We start from the raw sequence: 20,170 nt of genomic DNA on the forward strand, positions 1-20,170 counted from the left end.
CTCTCTCTCACCCATTCCCCTCCCTATTCCTATCTCTCTCTCTCGCACCCTCCAGGTGACCACCCTGGTGAACACCAGCAACAAGGGTCCGTCCAGTAAGAAGAAGGGGCGCTCCAAGAAGGCACACGTCCTGGCCGTGTCTGTGGAGCAGGCCACTCAAAACTTCCTGGAGAAGGGCGAGCAGATCGCCAAGGACAGCCACGACCTGAAGGAGGAGCTCATCGCCGCCGTGGAGGACGTCCGCAAGCAAGGTGAGGAGCCGCCGGGGTCCAGGTTTCGTTTGCGAGAGGGGCCTACTGCCTATCTGTTGAGATGTGGACGGGACATATAGAGACACGTACTTATTGGACACTGATACACACACACACACACACATAGTACACACACACACATGTACTGTGCTGCACACAGAGACCGTACAATACACACCCACTCGTCCACACATGCAGCTCCTGCTGTACTGGTAATGCCAGGTGTGTCACGGCAGGCGCCAACATTGGCAGAAAGCTTTCCTTTTTTTTATCTCTATTCCTCTTTTCTTCCCCTCCCTCCTTTTTCATAACTCCCTATTACTCAATCTCTCTCCATCTGCTTCACTTCATTCAAAACGTCTTATATGAGAATCTTTTTTTCTCAGTCTAGAAGAGGTTAGTGAATGTTTAAGGGGGGTCAGATGGCTGAGTGGTGAGGGAGTCGGGCTATCAATCAGAAGGTTGCTGGTTCGATTCCCCGGCCGTGCAAAAATGACATTGTGTCCTTGGGCAAGGCACTTCACCCTACTTGCCTCGGGGGGAATGTCCCTGTACTTACTGTAAGTCGCTCTGGATAAGAGCGTCTGCTAAATGACTAAATGTAAATGTAATGTAATGTTTCTTAGAAACAACAGGCATATTTGTTTTGTGTCTATCTTGGAGCATGTTTGGGAGCCTGTTCTATTTTAATGAGTTGTTTGATGTCTGCGGAGGCAGCTTCCTTACTAAATGTTCCAAATTTGCTTCTATTTGTATTATAATGAACTTATCCCAACGGGAAAGCAAATGGGCTGCAGATATTATAGTGGAGTGTGGTTGTGGTTTTACCATCAAGGAACACTGGACACAAGTTTCCCTTTTCCTACGTGTTTCCTCACGTTCCCGTTGATGGATTGTCTTAGTCTCTTAAGTGATAGTAATGTTGTAGCACTCCGGGAATCGTTCAGATGGGTGACCCTCAGGTGATAGCTTCTACAACTCAATACCGCACCCCCAGGCAGGCTTAATAGACGTCTTGTTCGGCACACCAGGTAGTCCATGGCTAAGGATGGAGGCCTGTGAATCTGCACTGCTCAGAACTACTCCATTACTCACCTGACCTCCACCTGACCGTCGAGGCAATCAACAGGAATTAGACAGAATTGTGATTGAAGCCAAGGGGTGAACTCAATTCAAAAAATAACCTCCGTGAGCACGGCTCAGCAAATAGCAGAGCAGCAATCAGGACTCAGTGATGAGGTAATTAGGTCCACACAGATGAATGTCTGGGTCGTTCACCTTCTCCAGCAGACGGTATAACCCGAACACAAATCCGCTGGACTCAGCTGCAGCCGCCTGCCTCTGTACAGCCTTGGGTTCAGTTACCCTGCAGAGACTGCTCTGTTGTGCCTAGGCTGGGACCAGGAAGGTTCATGTTACCGACTAGTGTGTGACCAGTATTTCAGAATGTCCCTCAACAACCCAAACGGCTAACACCTGTTTCTGAGTCAACAGAAACAGGGTTTCTGAGTCCACTTTTGACACATAATTCACTTCCTCCTCATCCTCCTCCTCCTTTATACATCTCCCAAGCCTCAATCTCATTTAATGGTGGCTAAGCACTGGGCAGGCCAGAGTAATGGAAAACCAAGCCTCTCTAGAGTGGATTGGAAGCAGAGAGTGAACCAGGTCAGTCCCGGAAGAGTGGAGGAGAGCACTTCGGTCTCCTGATTGATACCCATTACCCAGAAGGCCTAAGTCTCCAAGGGCCAGTGGTTGTGGCAAGCTCACGATCCTGGGATGTTTACCCCATGTCACGCAATGTTGCAGCTTCGGCTGGCCTCGGGGGCTCATCTCCATGTCAAGTAACTGTCGCACCCCCTGAGGGGGTAGGCCGGAAAATTTGGACCTTCTGCAATTGGGTCACAACACCAATCTTACATTTATATTTATGCATTTAGCAGACGCTTTTATCCAAAGCGACTTCCAAGAGAGAGCTTTACAAAAAGAGCATAGGTCACTGATCATAACAACGAGATAGCCCCGAACATTGCGAGCAGCCAAAACATGAAGCATACATTGTGGAAAACCAAATGAGTGCCAAAGGGGAAGAACCATAAGAGCATGTAGTTAAACAAGTTACAATTGAACAACATAAAACTCCCCACGAGAGTGCAAGAGTGTACCTGTAGAAAAAACAATCAACAGTAAAATATTTCACAGCGAATACAAGAATTTGAAACCGTTACAACTAACCAACAAGAGCAACAAGTTTCTCAATACGAGTCATTGTGATCCTGGAGGAAACTAACATCAGGTCCAGCCAAGCATTCCTAAGTGCCGTTGTACTGTAGCTTGGTTGCTCTTTGTTGTTGTTGTTGCCGTTTCTTAGCATTTTATCTTTGTTTGGATTTGCCCGTGATTTCATTTATGTCAGTGCACGCCTGTTTGTTCGACCTTTCACTGTTAATGTCCCCACTCTCTCCTCATGAGAGGAGAGATCAATCAACAACCAGCAGCCCCACCCCCTCCACTGCAGCACCCTCTGCTCACTGCCAGCTGACCTTGAACCGAAGGACACCAAACCCCCCAACGCCAGGATAGAGCAGGGAACGAAAATCTCCACAACCACACATCCTATTCAGGCCCATTATTATGATGGTGCAAAAGCGCTTTAGCACTGAGCTGAGAAATAGAGAGAGATTGAAAGAGAGAGAGACATGAACAAGAGAGAGGTTGAGAGGGATATATAGAGGTAGAGGGAGATAGAGGTGGAGAGGTACAGACGCTGGCTGACACAACACACTCTCACCTCTCTCTCCCCCACTGTCTCCATTATGATAGGTTGACTGTAAGTGGATAACAGGTGAATATGGAGCCCAGCTCTGTGTACAGGAATGGAGAAGAAGCCAGCTTCTAATGGAGGCTAATGCGTCAGGAAGCATGGTGTGTTTGTGTGCATGCTAGTGTGTGTGTGTTAGCAAAGGAGTGTTGGTGTGTTCATGTCGCTGTGTGTGTGTGTGTGCATGTGTGCTTGTTGGTATGAATTTGCTGATGTGTTCATGTCTATTTCGGTTAGTCTTTACCGGGGCACCAGAGCAGAAAAGCTGTGTGTTCTTCAGAGTCCTATGTGGTGAGAGCGTGTCTCACCGTGCAACCTTTGGAGCTCACACACACTTTCTAAAGGATGCCCCTCACGCCCTGTTTTATCACGCCTTGAATCTTAACAGCCGCCCTCCTTCTCAAATCACTCCCCTGAAAATCACCCTGACATCCTCACAATTAGGCCTTGATAATAGCTTTGGTGCAGGAGACACACAGACAGACGCCAAGCGATCATATTGAACCGGGGCGTCGTTCAGAGGAGAAGGACAGACGAAGGCGTGCTTGCCGATCAAGCCTCCTCTTAGCTAAAGGTCATTGGATCAGTAGTGCCGGGTTCTCTAGCCTATCATCTCCTCTCAATCAGCGTCCCGGCTCGACGCGTCTTTGGCCCGTTATCTCCGCCTGATTAAATTATGGATGCTGATTTGAGGCTGCTGGGGAACGGAGGGCGAGGGGGGGGGGGGGGGGGGGCAGAGTGGCTTCAGTAATCAAGTCCAACCCAAACTGTCATTGTCTTTACATCTTTTTATATTCCTCGTTCCCTGTCACTCTCACTTGTGTGCGCGTATGTATGAAACAGGAGAGCTTGTGGATGCATGTGTGTGTTGCGTTTCATCATGGAATCCTCAGTGCTCTTTATCAAGGGAGCCCGTTCTCCCTAGGGTGGACATGCAGGCTATCCTCAGTGTCTGACAAAACTACTGATGTACCTTCAATACTGTACACCTGAACACCAATGTCAAATGGTATTCAAAGATTACCTGCCTGGGATCATGTGCTTAAAAACTATTTTCAGCATCTGCCTGGGTTGTCAGCTAGTTGGGGTTATGGTTGGTTTTATATACAGCAGACAAGAGCAATCATTCGCTGAAAGTATTTGAAAGATCTTGTTACCGCGAGTCTCCCCTTCCCTGCTTTGTTCCCACTCAGGCCTAATTCTGGGTGGTTGCCAGGGCTACGGGCCCCACACACACACACCCTCGGCCCCCCTGTGGCACTACTGGCAGAGGAGGCTGCAATCACCCCTTCCCAGAGTCACACACACACCCACACAAGCACACACAAGCACATACACATATGGAACAAGGATGAAATGCTGCCCCCTGCTTCATTTGAGATCAAAGATTGGAGCCGGAAGCCATGCAGGGCAGTGCAGCACACATGGACACAGTTCAGCAGTGAATGAGACAGTTATAGCGCACACATGAAATACTCATGTACTCATGTACTCATCTACAGTACACACACACACACACACAATGCCCCTGTGGGCCGTATGGTTCTTAACTTTGTTAGTTGCACTCTTTACATGAAAACAAACCAGCACAGGCACGCTCTAACCCTCCCTCCCCTCTCCCCGTCCCCCCTTCCCCAGGGGAGACGATGCGCGTGGCGTCCTCCGAGTTCGCGGACGACCCGTGCTCGTCTGTGAAGCGTGGCACCATGGTGAGGGCGGCCCGCGCCCTGCTCTCCGCCGTCACCCGCTTGCTCATCCTGGCCGACATGGCCGACGTCATGAGGCTGCTGGCCCACCTCAAGATCGTACGTACCGTATCACACACACACACAAAGCAATTGATGCAATACTGTAACAATGCCCATGTACGAACTTGATCTGGAGTGATACTCACTTTTGGAACACAAAGATTGGACACTCTTTTTAAAGTGCTTTTGATGTTAGGAAAAGACCTGCTCCTCACTGAGCTCACCTGCATTTCAGAACTAACCCACAGAGAGAGAGAGAGAGAGAGAGAGAGAGAGACCCTGCACAATAGACAGTCTGTTTGTACCATAGAGTACTGTGGCAGGACTCCCACACCCACTGTGTTCATCACAAACACACTTGCATACTTTATGGATATACGCATGCACACACACACACCACGGTCCCTCCCAAGCCTATTTGGGGCTGTCCAGGGAGCAGCTTAGCTCTAGCCAGAGTCTAAGCCCGAGCCATCAAAGGCCATTTAAAAGTTATCTCTCCCTTCGTCCTCACTCACTTCCATTACTCTCTGCAGTTTCATTACCCAGACAAAAAAGTAGTTTAAATTAAGAGTAGACGTGCACTGGAATGCAGGCCGATTTAAAGTCTCTTGGGTTAACGTCCAATTTTCCTACAATCTGGTAGCAATTACAAAGAAGTGAAATAAATATTTTTTTTGTTCCAGCAAAAGTGCTGTTATAATTTCAGAGCTTGTCATTTAGGTTTATTGTTTGCCATTTTTTGTGGTAGTAAATGTACTACTACCCAAAGGTCCAATGGAAGGTACTGTATGTCAATGAAATAATAATTAAGAGCTTTTAATAAAAAGTGGTGCGTATGCGTGTGTGTGTGTGTGCACGTGTGTGTGTATGTGTCAGGTTGAGGAGGCCCTTGAGGGAGTGAAGAATGCCACCAATGAGCAGGACCTGGCCAACCGCTTCAAGGAGTTTGGCAAGGAGATGGTGAAGCTCAACTATGTGGCAGCCCGCAGACAGCAGGTACACTACAAGACATGCTGCAAGATATCTCAATGTGTCTTTCCGGATCTCTCTCTCTCTCTGTCTCTTCATCTCTCTCTGTCTCGTTATTGATTTACCACTCTTTCCCAATCTGTCTGTGCCTGTCTGTTTCTCTGTGCCTGTCTGTCTGTTTCGTTATGTCTCTGTCACTCTCTCTCCCTTTCAGAAGTGACTAATACTCCCTACAGTAGCTTATAGAAGCACAGCATTGTGTTCCCAATCTTTGTAGTCTGTGCAGACACATAGTACTATCATGTCAGGGGAGGAAGTGGAGGATCATCCTCCTCAGTGAAATCTCTTCTTTTTTTTTTTTTTTTGTGAAACTTTTAAAAAGTTACACATTTGAGGTACAACTATACTTAATATATGTCACACTTTTTTTAAATTCACAATATTGAACAGAATGTCTACGGTAGGGCCTAACTCAACAGCACTGTCTGTGATAGAACTATGGTACCTCCGGAGGACAGCGAGCCTCCGTCCTCCTCTGGCAGCATTGACTTCAATACAAAACGTCCTCCCACCAATCAAAGCTTCTGCAGTATGAACTGACATGCTGTTCAGCCAATCCAGAGAGCATTATTGGGGGCGAAAGGCTCTTCAGCGTATCTGGGTGTTCTCTGTGTTGAGAACATTCGTGACGTTTGTTGTTAAATTAAGACTGAGGACCTAATTTATCAAGCCGTTTGCGCTTGTTTCCAGGCGTTAATTGTTCGCAAAGACTGGCTTAACGATGCGGGCTATTTACAAACGGTGCACTTGGGTAAAATCGCAGATTGCCTGCCACATGAGCGAGAAAAGGCAAGTTGCGCTTTCAATATGCGTTCGTGGGAGGGTCATGGGAAAAGTGGAAGGGTCGTGTGAAAAGTGGGAGTTCCATCCAAAAAGGTGGGAGGATACGCGTAAAGTGCGCCTAATTATATATTCCGCGGTATTTACAAAGACTGCCAGTAAGAGTGCGGCTCTATTCTGCGGGGGAAATTCTCCGCCTCTTAAAAGCAGTTCTTAACCAGGAGCACATTTTCCTGTGTGTACGTACCTTATTCAATGGCAGCAGTGATCCGAGCAAGGCGAAGACATAGGCCATTTTTTTTCCGAGGGTGTGGATGTTCTTCATGTTCATATAGGGGAGTCAGCCACCTGACTCATGTAGGGAGTCAGGTGGCTGAGCGGTGAGGGAATCGGGCTAGTAATCCGAAGGTTGCCAGTTCGATTCCCGGTCATGCGAACTGATGTTGTGTCCATGGGCAAGGCACTTCACCCTACATGCCTCGGGGGAATGTCCCTGTACTTACTGTAAATCGCTCTGGATAAGAGCGTCTGCTAAATGACTAAATGTAAATATAATATGCTTCATGTTTTGGTTACCCGCAATGTTTTTGGGGCTATCTCGTTGTTTATGAGCATTGACCTATGCACTTTTGTAAAGCTCTCTCTTGGAAGTCGCTTTGGATAAAAGCGTCTACTAAGTGAAAACATTTAAATGTAAATGTTCTGCCCTGTAATATGTTCAGGTTTGCTGTTACTTCATGCACGTCACAACATTTAAGCTTGCGTTTTCTTTTTCCCGTAGGAAGGTTCATAGAAAGATCTGTAGAAATATGCGAGCCCATCGTTCTTTTAGAGGCGCGCAAATTACGCTTGAGGGCGGAGTATGCGCTGATTGCCTGATGAGTGTCAGGTTTGATAAATACTACGCAATATGAGGAAGCATAGCGGGCGCTATTACCAAACTCGCAGCGTAAACTGCGCCATTGTTAGTAAATGAGGCCCTGAGTGTTTGTGATGCTACACTGATTGTTGAGCATTTTAGTAATATTATTCAATTCAAATGAGGTCTTTCGTGGTACAGGAGACGTGAGGAAGTATATTAATGGTTTTCTTGGTTTTAGAAATGTGTATTTGTGTTAAGTTACTGTATTAAATGCTAGCGTGTGCGAGAGCAAGCACTTTTCTCCTACAGAATGACTAACCCTCCCGAAATGTTTTGGATTTAAAAATGAAGAACCCCTTTAGTTTCTGGGCTACACGAATAGGTGAGAACGTTAGACTATAAGTGTTAAAAGTACTAAGGTTCGACATCGACATCGGCAACACAAAAGCAGGGAGCATATACATTTCGACATAAGATTTAAGCTTGTATTTTTTTGGTTGTATTTTTTTTCTTCTCTCCTGTCCTCCCCAATTCTTTTTGTCACCAGCTGCCACTGAGACAGAAATGCCATGTTTGGAATTTTTTCAACATTCACACAAATAGATTTTGATTTGGCATTCAATTTGTTGGTGTCATGTCTCATATAGGTTCTATTTCCCCCAGTTATTTCCAACTATATTTGACACAGAAATGTTTTACCACTGTATCTTTGTGTCCCCTAGTTGACCCATGAAACCCTTTATGAAGGACGTGAGTTCACTTTCTCTTTGAGTGTTTCTGTCTCCCAAAATTCGGGGGAACTTGCATTTTCATGTTCTTAACTCCGTGCTTCCAGGGAATGCTTCTGAGGTTCCTTACTTGGCAGTCACTCCCGAACATTAAAGCGCCAACCAGTGAATAATACATGTTCAGAGTTTAAAAAAAGAAAATGTGAAGTGTTTCCCTCTCAGTGGAGTTTAGGAAACCTAAATGTCCCAAAGACAAGACATCATATTATTCCTCTGGCATTGCTACACTTCAGTATAATGAGTGTACTATAATACGACTGTACTATAATAGGACTATACTATAATATGACAGACAAATGAAGGAATATGTCAAATCAGCTGTTCAATATCAATCTAGTTACATTTGACACCTCCTGTCTCCTGGCTCTACCCCAGGAGCTGAAAGACCCCCAGTGCCGTGACGAGATGGCGGCAGCTCGTGGCGCCCTGAAGAAGAACGCCACCATGCTCTACACGGCCTCCCAGGCCTTCCTGCGCCACCCCGACGTGGCGGCGACGCGCGCCAACCGCGACTACGTCTTCAAGCAGGTGCAGGAGGCCATCGGCGCCATCTCCAGCGCTGCCCAGGCCGCCTCGCCCACCGACGAGAAGCACGGGCACGCCGGCATCGGAGAGCTCGCCGCCGCCCTCAACGAGTTTGACGTGAGTGCTCTGACCCCGCCCCCTTCTGTCTGCTGGCCACGTGTCAGGCGGCGTGCTCGGGGCACTCGGCCTGGCCAGGTTTAGATGGGAGGAGATCTCCTTGGAGCTGTGAGGTCGAGGATCCTTACTGGCATTCCTCAGCCTTTCGTTTCCATGGCAGCGCCACAATCATGTTCCTCTTCACTTGACTGAAAATATGAAAAAAAGATATCCCAACGATCCCAAAGATAATCTCCCCCCCCCCCCCCCCCCCCTCTGGACACACACAAACACATTTATGCACAAATGGGAGAAACGAGATATGAGACATCCACATTATATTTTCCAAGGTGCTGTGTTGTTGCTGCTAATCGTTTGCAGCAGTAAGGTCATCCATTTTTTTCTCTCACAAGTTTAGTATTGTTGTGAGGTTGTTGGAAATTTGACGTTGAAAATGCTGTTTCATTGATGGAGCTCTATGAACATACAGTTAGATGCTGTGTATGGCTGGTGTCCTGTCTGTAGACCACCACGAGGGGGTGTGTCCACCACGAGGGGGGTGTCCACCACGAGGGGGGGTGTCCACCACGAGGGGGGGTGTGTCCACCACGAGGGGGGGTGTGTCCACCACGAGGGGGTGTGTCCACCACGAGGGGGGGTGTCCACCACAAGGGGGGGTGTCCACCACGAAGGGGGGGTGTCCACCACGAAGGGGGGGTGTCCACCACGAGGGGGGGTGTCCACCACGAGGGGGGGTGTCCACCACGAGGGGGGGTGTCCACCACGAAGGGGGGGTGTCCACCACGAGGAGGGGTGTCCTGCTCTTGCTGGTGTCATCATAAGCAGCAAAGCTTTGGTCTTAGAGACACAATTTGTATTGCCAGTGCTGACAAATGTGACCCCACACTGCCCCCTAGTGGATGCCAACACAAAAGCCAGGTGAATTCACAGCATCACTGGCTGTAAATGAAAATGGCAACAGACTTCCGTTCATTTTCATGGTGGGCTCTCAAACGTGGCACAACAGGGACCCCGTGTGGCAGGACACATACATTGCATCTCCATGTGTCCACTTGTCTCAGTGAGATGGTTGTATTCTCCTGGGGAGTTGGGGAGTAAGAAGCTCACAGACTTTCCCCTCTTCCTCAGTCATGAATATTCAGCTGGCTGGCTGAGGCCAACTCTTCCATACCCAGAACTCCAACTCTGTGTCATTACAGACTATACAGTATCATCTATCTAGAGGAATTGCAATTGCAGTCTGTCTGTATGTAAAACAGTTTCATTTCCTTCAGAGCCTAGGAGCTGGATTATTTGATTACTCTAGGCAGGAAACAGTTCAAGACATCTTGCCCTTTTCTGATGGCCTGTCTGTTTCCTTGGAGCTGCTAGCTCATGTTTAATTCCTGCGGCCGGGCAGAAACCCACACTGCTGGACCTAGCCTCTAGGGACAGTAATGAGATGATACACACACACTCACTCACTCACTCACGCACGCGCACGCGCACACGCACGCACACGCACACATGCACGCGCACACACACACATGCACACGCAGATACACACGCACACACAGACACACACACACACACATGCACACGCAGACACACACACACACACACACACATGCACATGCAGACACACACACAAATGCACACGCAGACACACACACACACGCACACACAGACACACACACACACATGCAGACACACACACACACATGCACACGCAGACACACACACATGCACATGCAGACACACACACACATGCACATGCAGAGCCACTTGCATGCACGCACTTGCAGACACACGTACAGAGACAGAAACAAATACACAACATTCGCAGTCCAGATTGAGACACAAGCTGTCATGATACCATATGATCTGTTGGTGTTGGCTCTTGTATTCATCTTAATGAATGATCTGTGATTCTCTTATGTAGTGTACAGTTTGATGCTTAGCCTCTTAATGGTCTTTTGTGAAGGTTTGAGGTGGCATGTTACCCCCCCACCCCCCCACCCCAAACACCTGGTATGCAGTCTGTAAACGTACACACAGAACCTTTATAAATGTTGCCACCTCCAAAAATAACATTAGTAAATTTAAGATAGGAGGCACCTGGAAAGGCTAGGAACATGCAGAGCCAGTGACACGGAGGTTGGCCGAGGATATTAAACACTCTGCACCAGGCGCCACAGAGCGAGCGAAAAGGGCAGCTCATGAATAAGACGAGAGGGAGGTGACCTCAACTTGTTTCCCTCCCTCCCTCCCTCCCTCCCTCCCTCTCTCTCGCCATCCCCCCCCCCCCCCCCCCCCCCCCTCTCTCTCTCTCTCTCTCTCTCTCTCTCTCTCTCTCTCTCTCTCCCTCTCCACCATCCCAGCTCCACAAGATCTGGGTAGGTTGACTGAGGATACTCATATATGCAGCATTACATCTATAAATATTCCCAGCTTCAATTTGAAGCATCCCTACTTTACTGCAGGAGCCATCTTATCAAGTCAGAGGCAGTCGCACTGCACTGCAAGCTACGAGGATTCTGTTTTCTGTCAGAAAGTGTTCCCCCCCACTTCAACTATTTTCCTCCACTAGTTGATATGAGAAGACTGAAGAAGGCTTCTGGCTGTCAGCTTTTTAGGATAATTGGGTTTGGGTCAAAACGATTGCCTTTGTTATTTGCTATTGCCTTTGTCTGTACACCGCACCCCACCCACATAATTGCCATCCTCCCTTACTCAGTTTTTCCACAGTCCAGATTAGATTAGTCTTTCTATTCGAGCTGACGAAATAGCCCTTCTTTCCCAGATGTCGGGCACTGTCTCTGACTAGGTGAGTTTCAGGCTGGTGCGGCATCCTGTACGTGTCACATCCATCAGCCCAAATGGTGGCTCGGGAATATCATCCCTCACCTGTGGCCTTATCCGTTTTAAACACCAGGGGGCAGTGTTGTATTACTTTACAGCTTTTGGATCTTTTTCATGTTTTTTTCACAGTTCCTTGGAAACTGAGATAAAAAAAAAATGTATTCTTGCTCAAAGCTTCTTGCTCAAAGCTATACTGCTCACATCTCGTGTGGTTCAGTAACATTAATAAGATATTTTAGTTGTCTGTCTTAGCCATGTTCAGTCCATTTAAGTGCTCACAGGGTGCTGGCTATAGAGTCTGTTGCTCATGCTGTACTACGCTTGGGTGTGCTGGCTGCTCCTGACCTCTGACCTTTCACCCCCTCATCCAGTAGGACACCTACGTACCCACAACAAGTCCCCTCCCCTTCTGTGTTGGCTCGGCTATCAGTACATCTTTCACACATCCACCTGCCCTCAGCAGCTTCATGAGAGATCGCTGTCTGCTGTTCTACTGGTGAAACATGCACAAACACACACCGATGCCCACAAGGACAGAAACACATATTCACACACACACACGTTACATTTTCTTTTCACACACACACACACACATACGGTGAAGCCTGTGAAAGCTCTGGATTTTTTCTCTTTCGGTTTTCTCTTCATTTGTTTGTCCTCCGGGTTATTTTGCTCTACACAAAAACACATGTACAACAATATACACACACACACACACACACACACACAAAGCTGTGTAGGTGGGAGCTATTTAGTCTGACCAGGACGTTTGTTGTACTATTCTAGTGAAGATGTTCAATTCTCCCATTCAAAATTGTGCTGTGCCTAACCTTAACCTAAACCTCCCAAAACTCAGTGGAAATAACACTTGCAATTGTGAAGACCAGGAAAAAGACACATTTTTCAGTTTTTCCTTCGTTCCTTATACTGATGGGGTTGTCTGGTTCCACAAGAATAGTAAAACCTGTACACACACACACACACACACACACACACACACACACACACACACACACACACACACACACACACACACACACACACACACACACGGTGAGGCAGACACAAACAGCGTACGATCCCTCCATGCTCTGTCTGAAAAGTTGAATGGAAGGAGCAGTTTCCAGCCTCTTTGTCCTGGGCTTTATTAATCCCATAGAGAAGCAGTCCAGGCATTTCCAGGGTACTTATATGTTAAGTAAGCACGCCAAGGGTGGGTAGTTTCAATTACAGTTTTTTTGTCTTGAAGGGTTTACATGACTGTATGAAGTGTATTTTGTATTGATGATGTGTGAACAGTATGTACGCTCTGGATAAGAGCGTCTGCTAAATGACTAAATGTAATGTATCATGCACCTAGGGGTAATGTAATGGCTGCAAGAGCTGTAAATACATGTGAAATAATGTGTAGTAGTATTGTAGTTGAGTCCAGAGGTGGGGTTTACCTGGGCTGGAGCCTAAATCATGTGTCTATGTTTGTAATGTGTCTATCTCTGCGTCCACGGGCTGCAGCCTATATTAAAGAGCACCTCAGCATTTTTGATGCGCCTTCGTCCAAGGCTCATCTCTCTTAGACCCTGTGGTACATGACCCTGTGGTACATGAGCCTGTGGCACATGACCCTGTGGCACATGACCCTGTGGCACATGACCCTGTGGTACATGACCCTGTGGCACATGACCCTGTGGCACATGACCCTGTGGCACATGACCCTGTGGCACATGACCCTGTGGCACATGACCCTGTGGTACATGACCCTGTGGTACATGACCCTGTGGTACATGACCCTGTGGTACATGAGCCTGTGGCACATGACCCTGTGGCACATGACCCTGTGGTACATGACCCTGTGGTACATGACCCTGTGGTACATGACCCTGTGGTACATGAGCCTGTGGCACATGACCCTGTGGCACATGACCCTGTGGTACATGACCCTGTGGTACATGACCCTGTGGTACATGACCCTGTGGTACATGAGCCTGTGGCACATGACCCTGTGGCACATGACCCTGTGGTACATGACCCTGTGGCACATGACCCTGTGGCACATGACCCTGTGGTACATGACCCTGTGGCACATGACCCTGTGGCACATGACCCTGTGGCACATGACCCTGTGGTACATGACCCTGTGGCACTCTGCATGTGGACAGTCACACAGCACACGCTCCTGCTCAGCTCGGCTCATGTTCATCCCAAACCATAACTGGATTCCCATGGTCCCTGAGAGCGTGACTGGCAGCCTCTCATCCCAGCTGTAGCATCAGCCACTTCAAAGAGGATGGGGGCGGGGGGTGGGGGGAGGGGGGGGCAGCGACAGACCCGTGTCATAGGGCGGCGTCGCTCCTCATATTACCGACGAGCAGTCCACACCAAAGCCGTTGTGTTAATGCGTCAGGGGGCATAAAGACGAGTGTCACATTAGAGCTAATACCTGACACAGAGCCCTGGTGCTGCGGGGAGCCCAGATGCACAGCATGGGGATGATGATGAGGCTGAACGCCGGAGATCCCCAGACAGACATGGGGAGTGACAAGGCTCATGGGCCCCCGTGTGGGCATGCCTGCACTGTATGTGCTGTGCGTGTGTGCTGACTGGTGTGCTGTGTGTGTGTGTGTGTCTACAGCTTCCACTCTCTCCATGCCCCTCCCTCTCTGTCTTGAGAGAGAGAGAGAGAGTGCGGCAGTATTTCAGCGTGTATCTGAGCTGCATACTTATTGGGCTGTGGTCTAGCTGCCTGGTGCCAGGCTGCCTCTGCCCTTCGCCTTGGTTTATGTGGACACGGAGAGGCTCGAGGCAGGAGAAACTGTGGAGGCCGGAGAGACGAGAGAGGCTGAGGCTAGAGAGAGCTTGAAAAGGTTGAGAGGTTGGAAAGTCTGTAGAGGCTGGAGTGGTTGTAGAGGAGAGTGGGACTGGAGAGATTGTAGTGGTTGAAGAGGCTGAGAGGCTGGAGAGAGGCTTTAGAGGCTGGAGGGGCTGTGAGGTTGGAGGTACTGTCGTCCAACAAAGCCAGTGGCAGAGGAGACCAGCTCTAATGCATGGAAATGTATTCCTACCAGAGGAATAGGGTTTCTGGGTAATTAGTATATCAATCTGTGTACTCGTCTGGCCTCACTGTCTGCCTCCTACTCTCTCTCTCTCTCTCCTTTTTTCTGTCTTTATTTGTCCCTCTCTGGGATGACTCATGTAGCATGTCTGCTGGTGCGTGTGGGAGTTGTGCTCACCTGAAAGCTGCCTGATTTGCTTGTGAAGATGTGCTGCGGAGAGAGACAGAGAAAGTGATGTCCTCTCCACTGAACATGCTGATTCACGGTGGCTCTCTCCACTCTCTCTCTCTCTCTCTCTCTCTCTCTCTCTCTCTCTCTCTCTCTCTCTCTCTCTCTCTCTCTCTCTCTCTGTCTCTCTGTCTCTCTGTCTCAATCTCTCTATCTCAATATTTATCTCAGTATCTCTCGCTCTCTCCGGCATACACACCGACATCTAAAATGTAGCCTTTGCAAAAAGCATGCCTGGGATACCTAGAGAAAGCTATAAGCCTCGCTAACTATAATCAATCACTGCCACTAAACGTCAGTCCTATCGCTTTACTCACTAGCTTCGTACCACGATAATACAAAAGATCTACCGGTACTTTCTACCATGTCAATGATACTCAGCTCAAACTGTTTAAATTGTCCAAGTTGTCAGATCAATGTGTTTGACACAGGCTTGTTTATTCAGACAGGGCTCTGGCCTGTATGTGTAATGGACCGGGGAGATGGCACTTTACTGGTTGCTGATTATGTCGCAGTAATTGGCCCTCTCTCCAACCTGAGACAGTGCTGTTTACAAGGCAGAGATGAAGCCCTAATGAGGATCTGTGCATATGTGCTGAGAGGAGAGAAGCAAGACGACAATGACAGCTGAAGGGAAGCGAGATCTACACTGGAGCGGTACCCTGTGTGCGGAATCCATAGGGATCGCTCCCCTTTTCCACAGGCACGGATCCATGAGGCTCAGCCCATAGCTCTGGATCTATAGCGCCCCCCCTAGTGGCCCTCCAGTGATGGATCTGCCAAGGCCAGAAGATCATCTGGTCCCAGGCCTCTCCACCTCTTTCCCACGATGGGCATTTGGGGAGGATGTTTCACATCCAGGGACATCAAATGATTGTAGTTCCATCAAATGACGGTGTGCGTGTGTTGTGTGTCCTCACTGTGTGAGGGAGTTATTGAAGCTGACAGCTAGAGAGGCATCTGACTGGATGTACTCTTCAAGAGACCATTGTTTTAGGTGCAGGAACATGCTCAGCCCCAGAATGCACAAAAAGCTCCAGCATGGAGCTCATGGAGTTTTGTCTAGCTTTACACTCGTAAGAACAGACTGTATTCCTCTCGTGTCAGCAAAACACCTCTACACATTTGTAGAGGTGTTGATGTCATGGCGTGTACCTGGTAATGCATCTGCTCTGAGTGTGTGTCTCTCTGAGAAGAACAGGTGTATGTGTATGTGTGTATTTGTCTATGTCTCTGAGAACTGTTGTGTGTGTCTCTCTCTCTCTCTCTCTCTCTCTCTCTCTCTCTCTCTCTCTCTCTCTGGAAAGCTGGTATGTGAGTGGGCACAGATATGCTGTCTTCCTCTTCAGTTCCTCCAGTCAAGGTCAGCTCATAAGGGCTCGGGGGGACATCAAACCTCCCACCCACATAGCTCCACGAGCGCACTCTCGCACACGAGACACACACACACACACACACACAACCATACCCATCGCATCCCTTATAATTATATAGCGCTCACTTATTCACACTGCGACCTCCCCACATACACACACACTTATGCACACACACACACAGTCCTATGGGGTAGAGCAGAATGCCCTACTAGATCAGCTGCTTGGCAGGCGAAGAGAGGGAGAGAAAGCAAGCGAGAGAGAAAAAGAGATGAGGGGAGAGAGAGGAAATGGGAGAGAATAACAAGGGGAGAGAGAGGAAGCGAGAGAGAGAGAGAGAGAGAGAGAGAGAGAGAGAGAGAGGGGGGGAGAAAGAAGGAGATAGGGCTGAGGGAGAGGGAGAGAAAGAGAAGGAGAAGACGAGAGAGACAGAAAGTGAAAGAGATGTGGGGTGGAGAGAGTGGAGTGTGAGTGCTTAGGACAAATCTGATAGATCATGTTGGCCACTCTTCCAAAGGAAACTTTGAAAAAAGTTTTGATGACCACATTAAATTCCCTGCCTCCACACAGACATGCACACCTACACACACACACACACACATACACACACACACACACGGCAGAGGTAGCTAGCTAGCGCCAGTGGACAGGGATATATCTGGCCGCTTAGTCTCCAGGGATTTGAGACAAAACCAAACGAAAAGATTAGAAGCTCCGCTGCTGATTTCTCTCCCCGTGCCGCTCGGCTAAGCTCCTTCCAGCAAAGTCGTAGCGCTCGCGAGATGCAAAATACCTCGCTTCCCCCGGACAGAAATGGAATGAAAGCCCCCCGCTGTTAGAGAGCATCAAACCACAGATAGGCAGCCAGAGTGGAGCGAGGCAGCGTCTCTCTCGAGGCTGGGTCTTCAGACACCTTCTGTGAGGGTGTATACACGCCGGATATCTGACCAGTCTTTCAGCCGGCATTCATACACACTGTCCTCCTTTACACAGTCACACAAACCAGCTGTGGGGAAGTATACAGTCACCATAAGCACACACACAGTACTGGAGGTGCAGACATCTACAGGGTTTGGCCTCAAGTCTGTTTTGCAAGCTCGAATTCACCCTCCATATCACCTCAATGTGGCCTTGGTGCTCTACGATTGGTTGCCAGGCAAGTACTGGATGTCTACATTTGAAGGGTTACCATTGTAATGGCTTCACCTTTAATTTATTATTATTATTATTTTTTTCATTTATCTTTATCTTTCCCCCTTTCCCTCTCTCTCTCTCTCTCTCTCTCTCTCTCTCTCTCTCTCTCTCTCTCTCTCTCTCCTTCTCTCTCTCTCTCTCTCTCTCTCTCTCTCTCTCTCTCTCTCTCTCTCCTCTCCTCTCTCTCCTTATCTCACTCTCTCAAAATGTGCTCCCTAACCCCACCCTGAACTTGTCTGCTCCCCCCCTCATTCCTCTGCCCTCATCTGCTCACTGTGTCCTCCTTATCCTTGCTCTCGTCTCTCTGATCTGGTAATGGCCTCCATTAAGGCGCCCACGGTGTGGGAGCAAACCAAGCGCTGGTTTTTGCACGCTGGCTGATCTCTCCCTCTTCCTGCCTCTGCAAAGCGACGTCTGACAGTTTGGACGGCACGTTTCTTTGGTCCTCTCCTTTTTCCCCTGTTCTTTTTCGCCAGGCGATTTAGAAGCTTATCCAAATGATCGTCTTTCCTCTACACCCCCTCCCTTCCTCTCCTCCCTCTCTCTTGCTCTCTCTCTCTGTCTCTCTACCATTTCCAAGTGAGCTGGCAGCCTCTCCCTCCCATTTATTATTCTAATTTCTTCTGGGATCTGTTGTACCTACCCAGTGACATCCCAGTGACGTCTTTGCTTGGAGAAGCTCCAATGCGCCACGTCCCATCCAGCCTCTCAGGACTGGGTTCCGAGAGCTGTCCCACGGAACCCTTCCGGAAGCCCTGCACTTATACAGGCGCTGCACTCTCTTCCTCACACTCGCTCTCTCTCCTGCCCAGCCACTCTCTCCTGCCCAGCCTCTCTCTCCCTCCTTGAAAAAAAACGCAGTCTCTTGTGTTGGCCGTCCCTGTACCTGTGCTTAGCAATCTTCTGTCATGAACAACCTGCATATCCTTTTGAGGATCTGAACAGCTACGGAGCTCAAGTTATCCAGGGCTCTTATCGTCGTCGCATCATTCCAATATCCCCCATGATTGACAAATCCCGGTTATTTAGAGCTAACACGTGACTTCCTCGCTCGGGTAAAAGCGCCCACTTGATTTGTGTGGGACTTTTCCAATTCTGACACACCAGTCGTACCTTGTCTCCCTAAGAGGTACTGAATATTCAGAACATACATTTTATGGCTCCAGATTAAAGTATGCATGTTAAATAATTACCAAGGTAAGGGATAATTTGTCAGGCGCTGCTTAACATTCACCCAACATAGTTTTGGGGCTGTCGAGTGATTAGCAGAAGCTGGTATCAGGACAGTCAGCCTGGCCAGCCAGAATTAATTTGCTGACTCTGGAAAGGATGTAGCAACTTTATAATTCATCTGAATTTCCTTAGCCTCAGAGAAAATGTACACAATACTACAAATGTTAAATGAAAGTGTAAAATAAGACTTTGGATTCCTCTTAACACGTTTCCATAGTTGTGTGCTGGAGCCAAGGACACTGTTTCCCCCTGGACGGCACCTTGCTGAGAAGACCTTGCTCACACAAAATGCGTTTGATAAAGACACACTCGTGGCCATTATGTAGGAATGGCAGACTTGAGCATCAAATTCACTGACTTGATTCACTGTGTGTGTGTGCACTACACTTGCTATTGTACCAAGGGGAAATGGTATCTAATAAATCAAAATCTACCTATTGCAATATTATTTGAAAAGGCCCGAAAATTGAATGTAAAACTCCATTCAAATTGAAAGGTGACTGGATCTGGCACGCACACATGGTTTTCAATGAAAGTTCAACTTTGAGGCTTCTGTACACCCCTGTGAGGCAGGGGTGTGTGTGTGTAAGTGTGTGTGTGTGTGCATGCAGGTGTGTTGGCACACAATCTGCCGGCAGCACGTTCCGCACTGTACGATTTAAACATGATGGAGAAAAACGGTTTCTTCAAATGCGTGAAGATGGGTGAGGCCTGCTGTTGTTAACCCAGTCAACAGCTGAGTTCCTCTTCCCACTCCCCTGAGAGCACTCCTAACCCTGCACACACTTATTGCCTCACTGCAGCATTCAGCGGAGGAGTAACATCTCTACCTGAGTGGCGGCATCAACACAAACATCGTTACCATGCCTTCTACTGGCTCCAGAGACAAACAGCTGTAATAACCCCTTTGCCATGGCAACTCCCCGTGCTTACCCCCCCATCATCCAGCCCTCATCCTTCCTCCTCATCCAACCCTCATCCTTCCTCCAAATTCCAACCATCATCCTTCCTCCTCATCCAGCCCTCATCCTTCCTCCTCATCCAACCCTCATCCTTCCTCCTCATCCAGCCCTCATCCTTCCTCCTCATCCAGCCCTCATCCTCCCTCCTCATCCAGCCCTCATCCTTCCTCATCCAACCCTCATCCTTCCTCCTCATCCAGCCCTCATCCTTCCTCCTCATCCAACCCGTCCCTTTCTTAGTTTACTCCACTCACAAGCTGCATAATTACCCCCTTCCCACTCCCGCCCCACTGTGGCTGCTGCTGCCACTCTGTGGGCGGAGGTGGTGGCGGTGAGTGGTCTTAATCTTCATTAGAGCCGAGTTGTTG

The 20,170-nt window shown here is 48.6% G+C and overlaps 1 protein-coding gene across 1 annotated transcript in view; it reads left to right on the plus strand.

The window, feature by feature from the left end:
• Positions 1 to 14,026, plus strand: part of LOC136956370 (catenin alpha-2-like) — a 64,969-nt gene extending 50,943 nt beyond the window's left edge. The window contains exons 3-7 of the mRNA XM_067250274.1: positions 56 to 251; positions 4,711 to 4,877; positions 5,697 to 5,816; positions 8,655 to 8,921; positions 13,337 to 14,026. Of these exons, the coding sequence (XP_067106375.1) occupies positions 56 to 251; positions 4,711 to 4,877; positions 5,697 to 5,816; positions 8,655 to 8,921; positions 13,337 to 14,026 (1,440 nt within the window). The remainder of the gene's footprint in view (positions 1 to 55; positions 252 to 4,710; positions 4,878 to 5,696; positions 5,817 to 8,654; positions 8,922 to 13,336) is intronic.
• The last annotated feature ends 6,144 nt before the right edge of the window (positions 14,027 to 20,170 follow it).

The sequence above is a fragment of the Osmerus mordax genome, chromosome 14 (genome assembly GCF_038355195.1).
Source record: "Osmerus mordax isolate fOsmMor3 chromosome 14, fOsmMor3.pri, whole genome shotgun sequence".
Lineage (NCBI taxonomy): Eukaryota > Metazoa > Chordata > Actinopteri > Osmeriformes > Osmeridae > Osmerus > Osmerus mordax.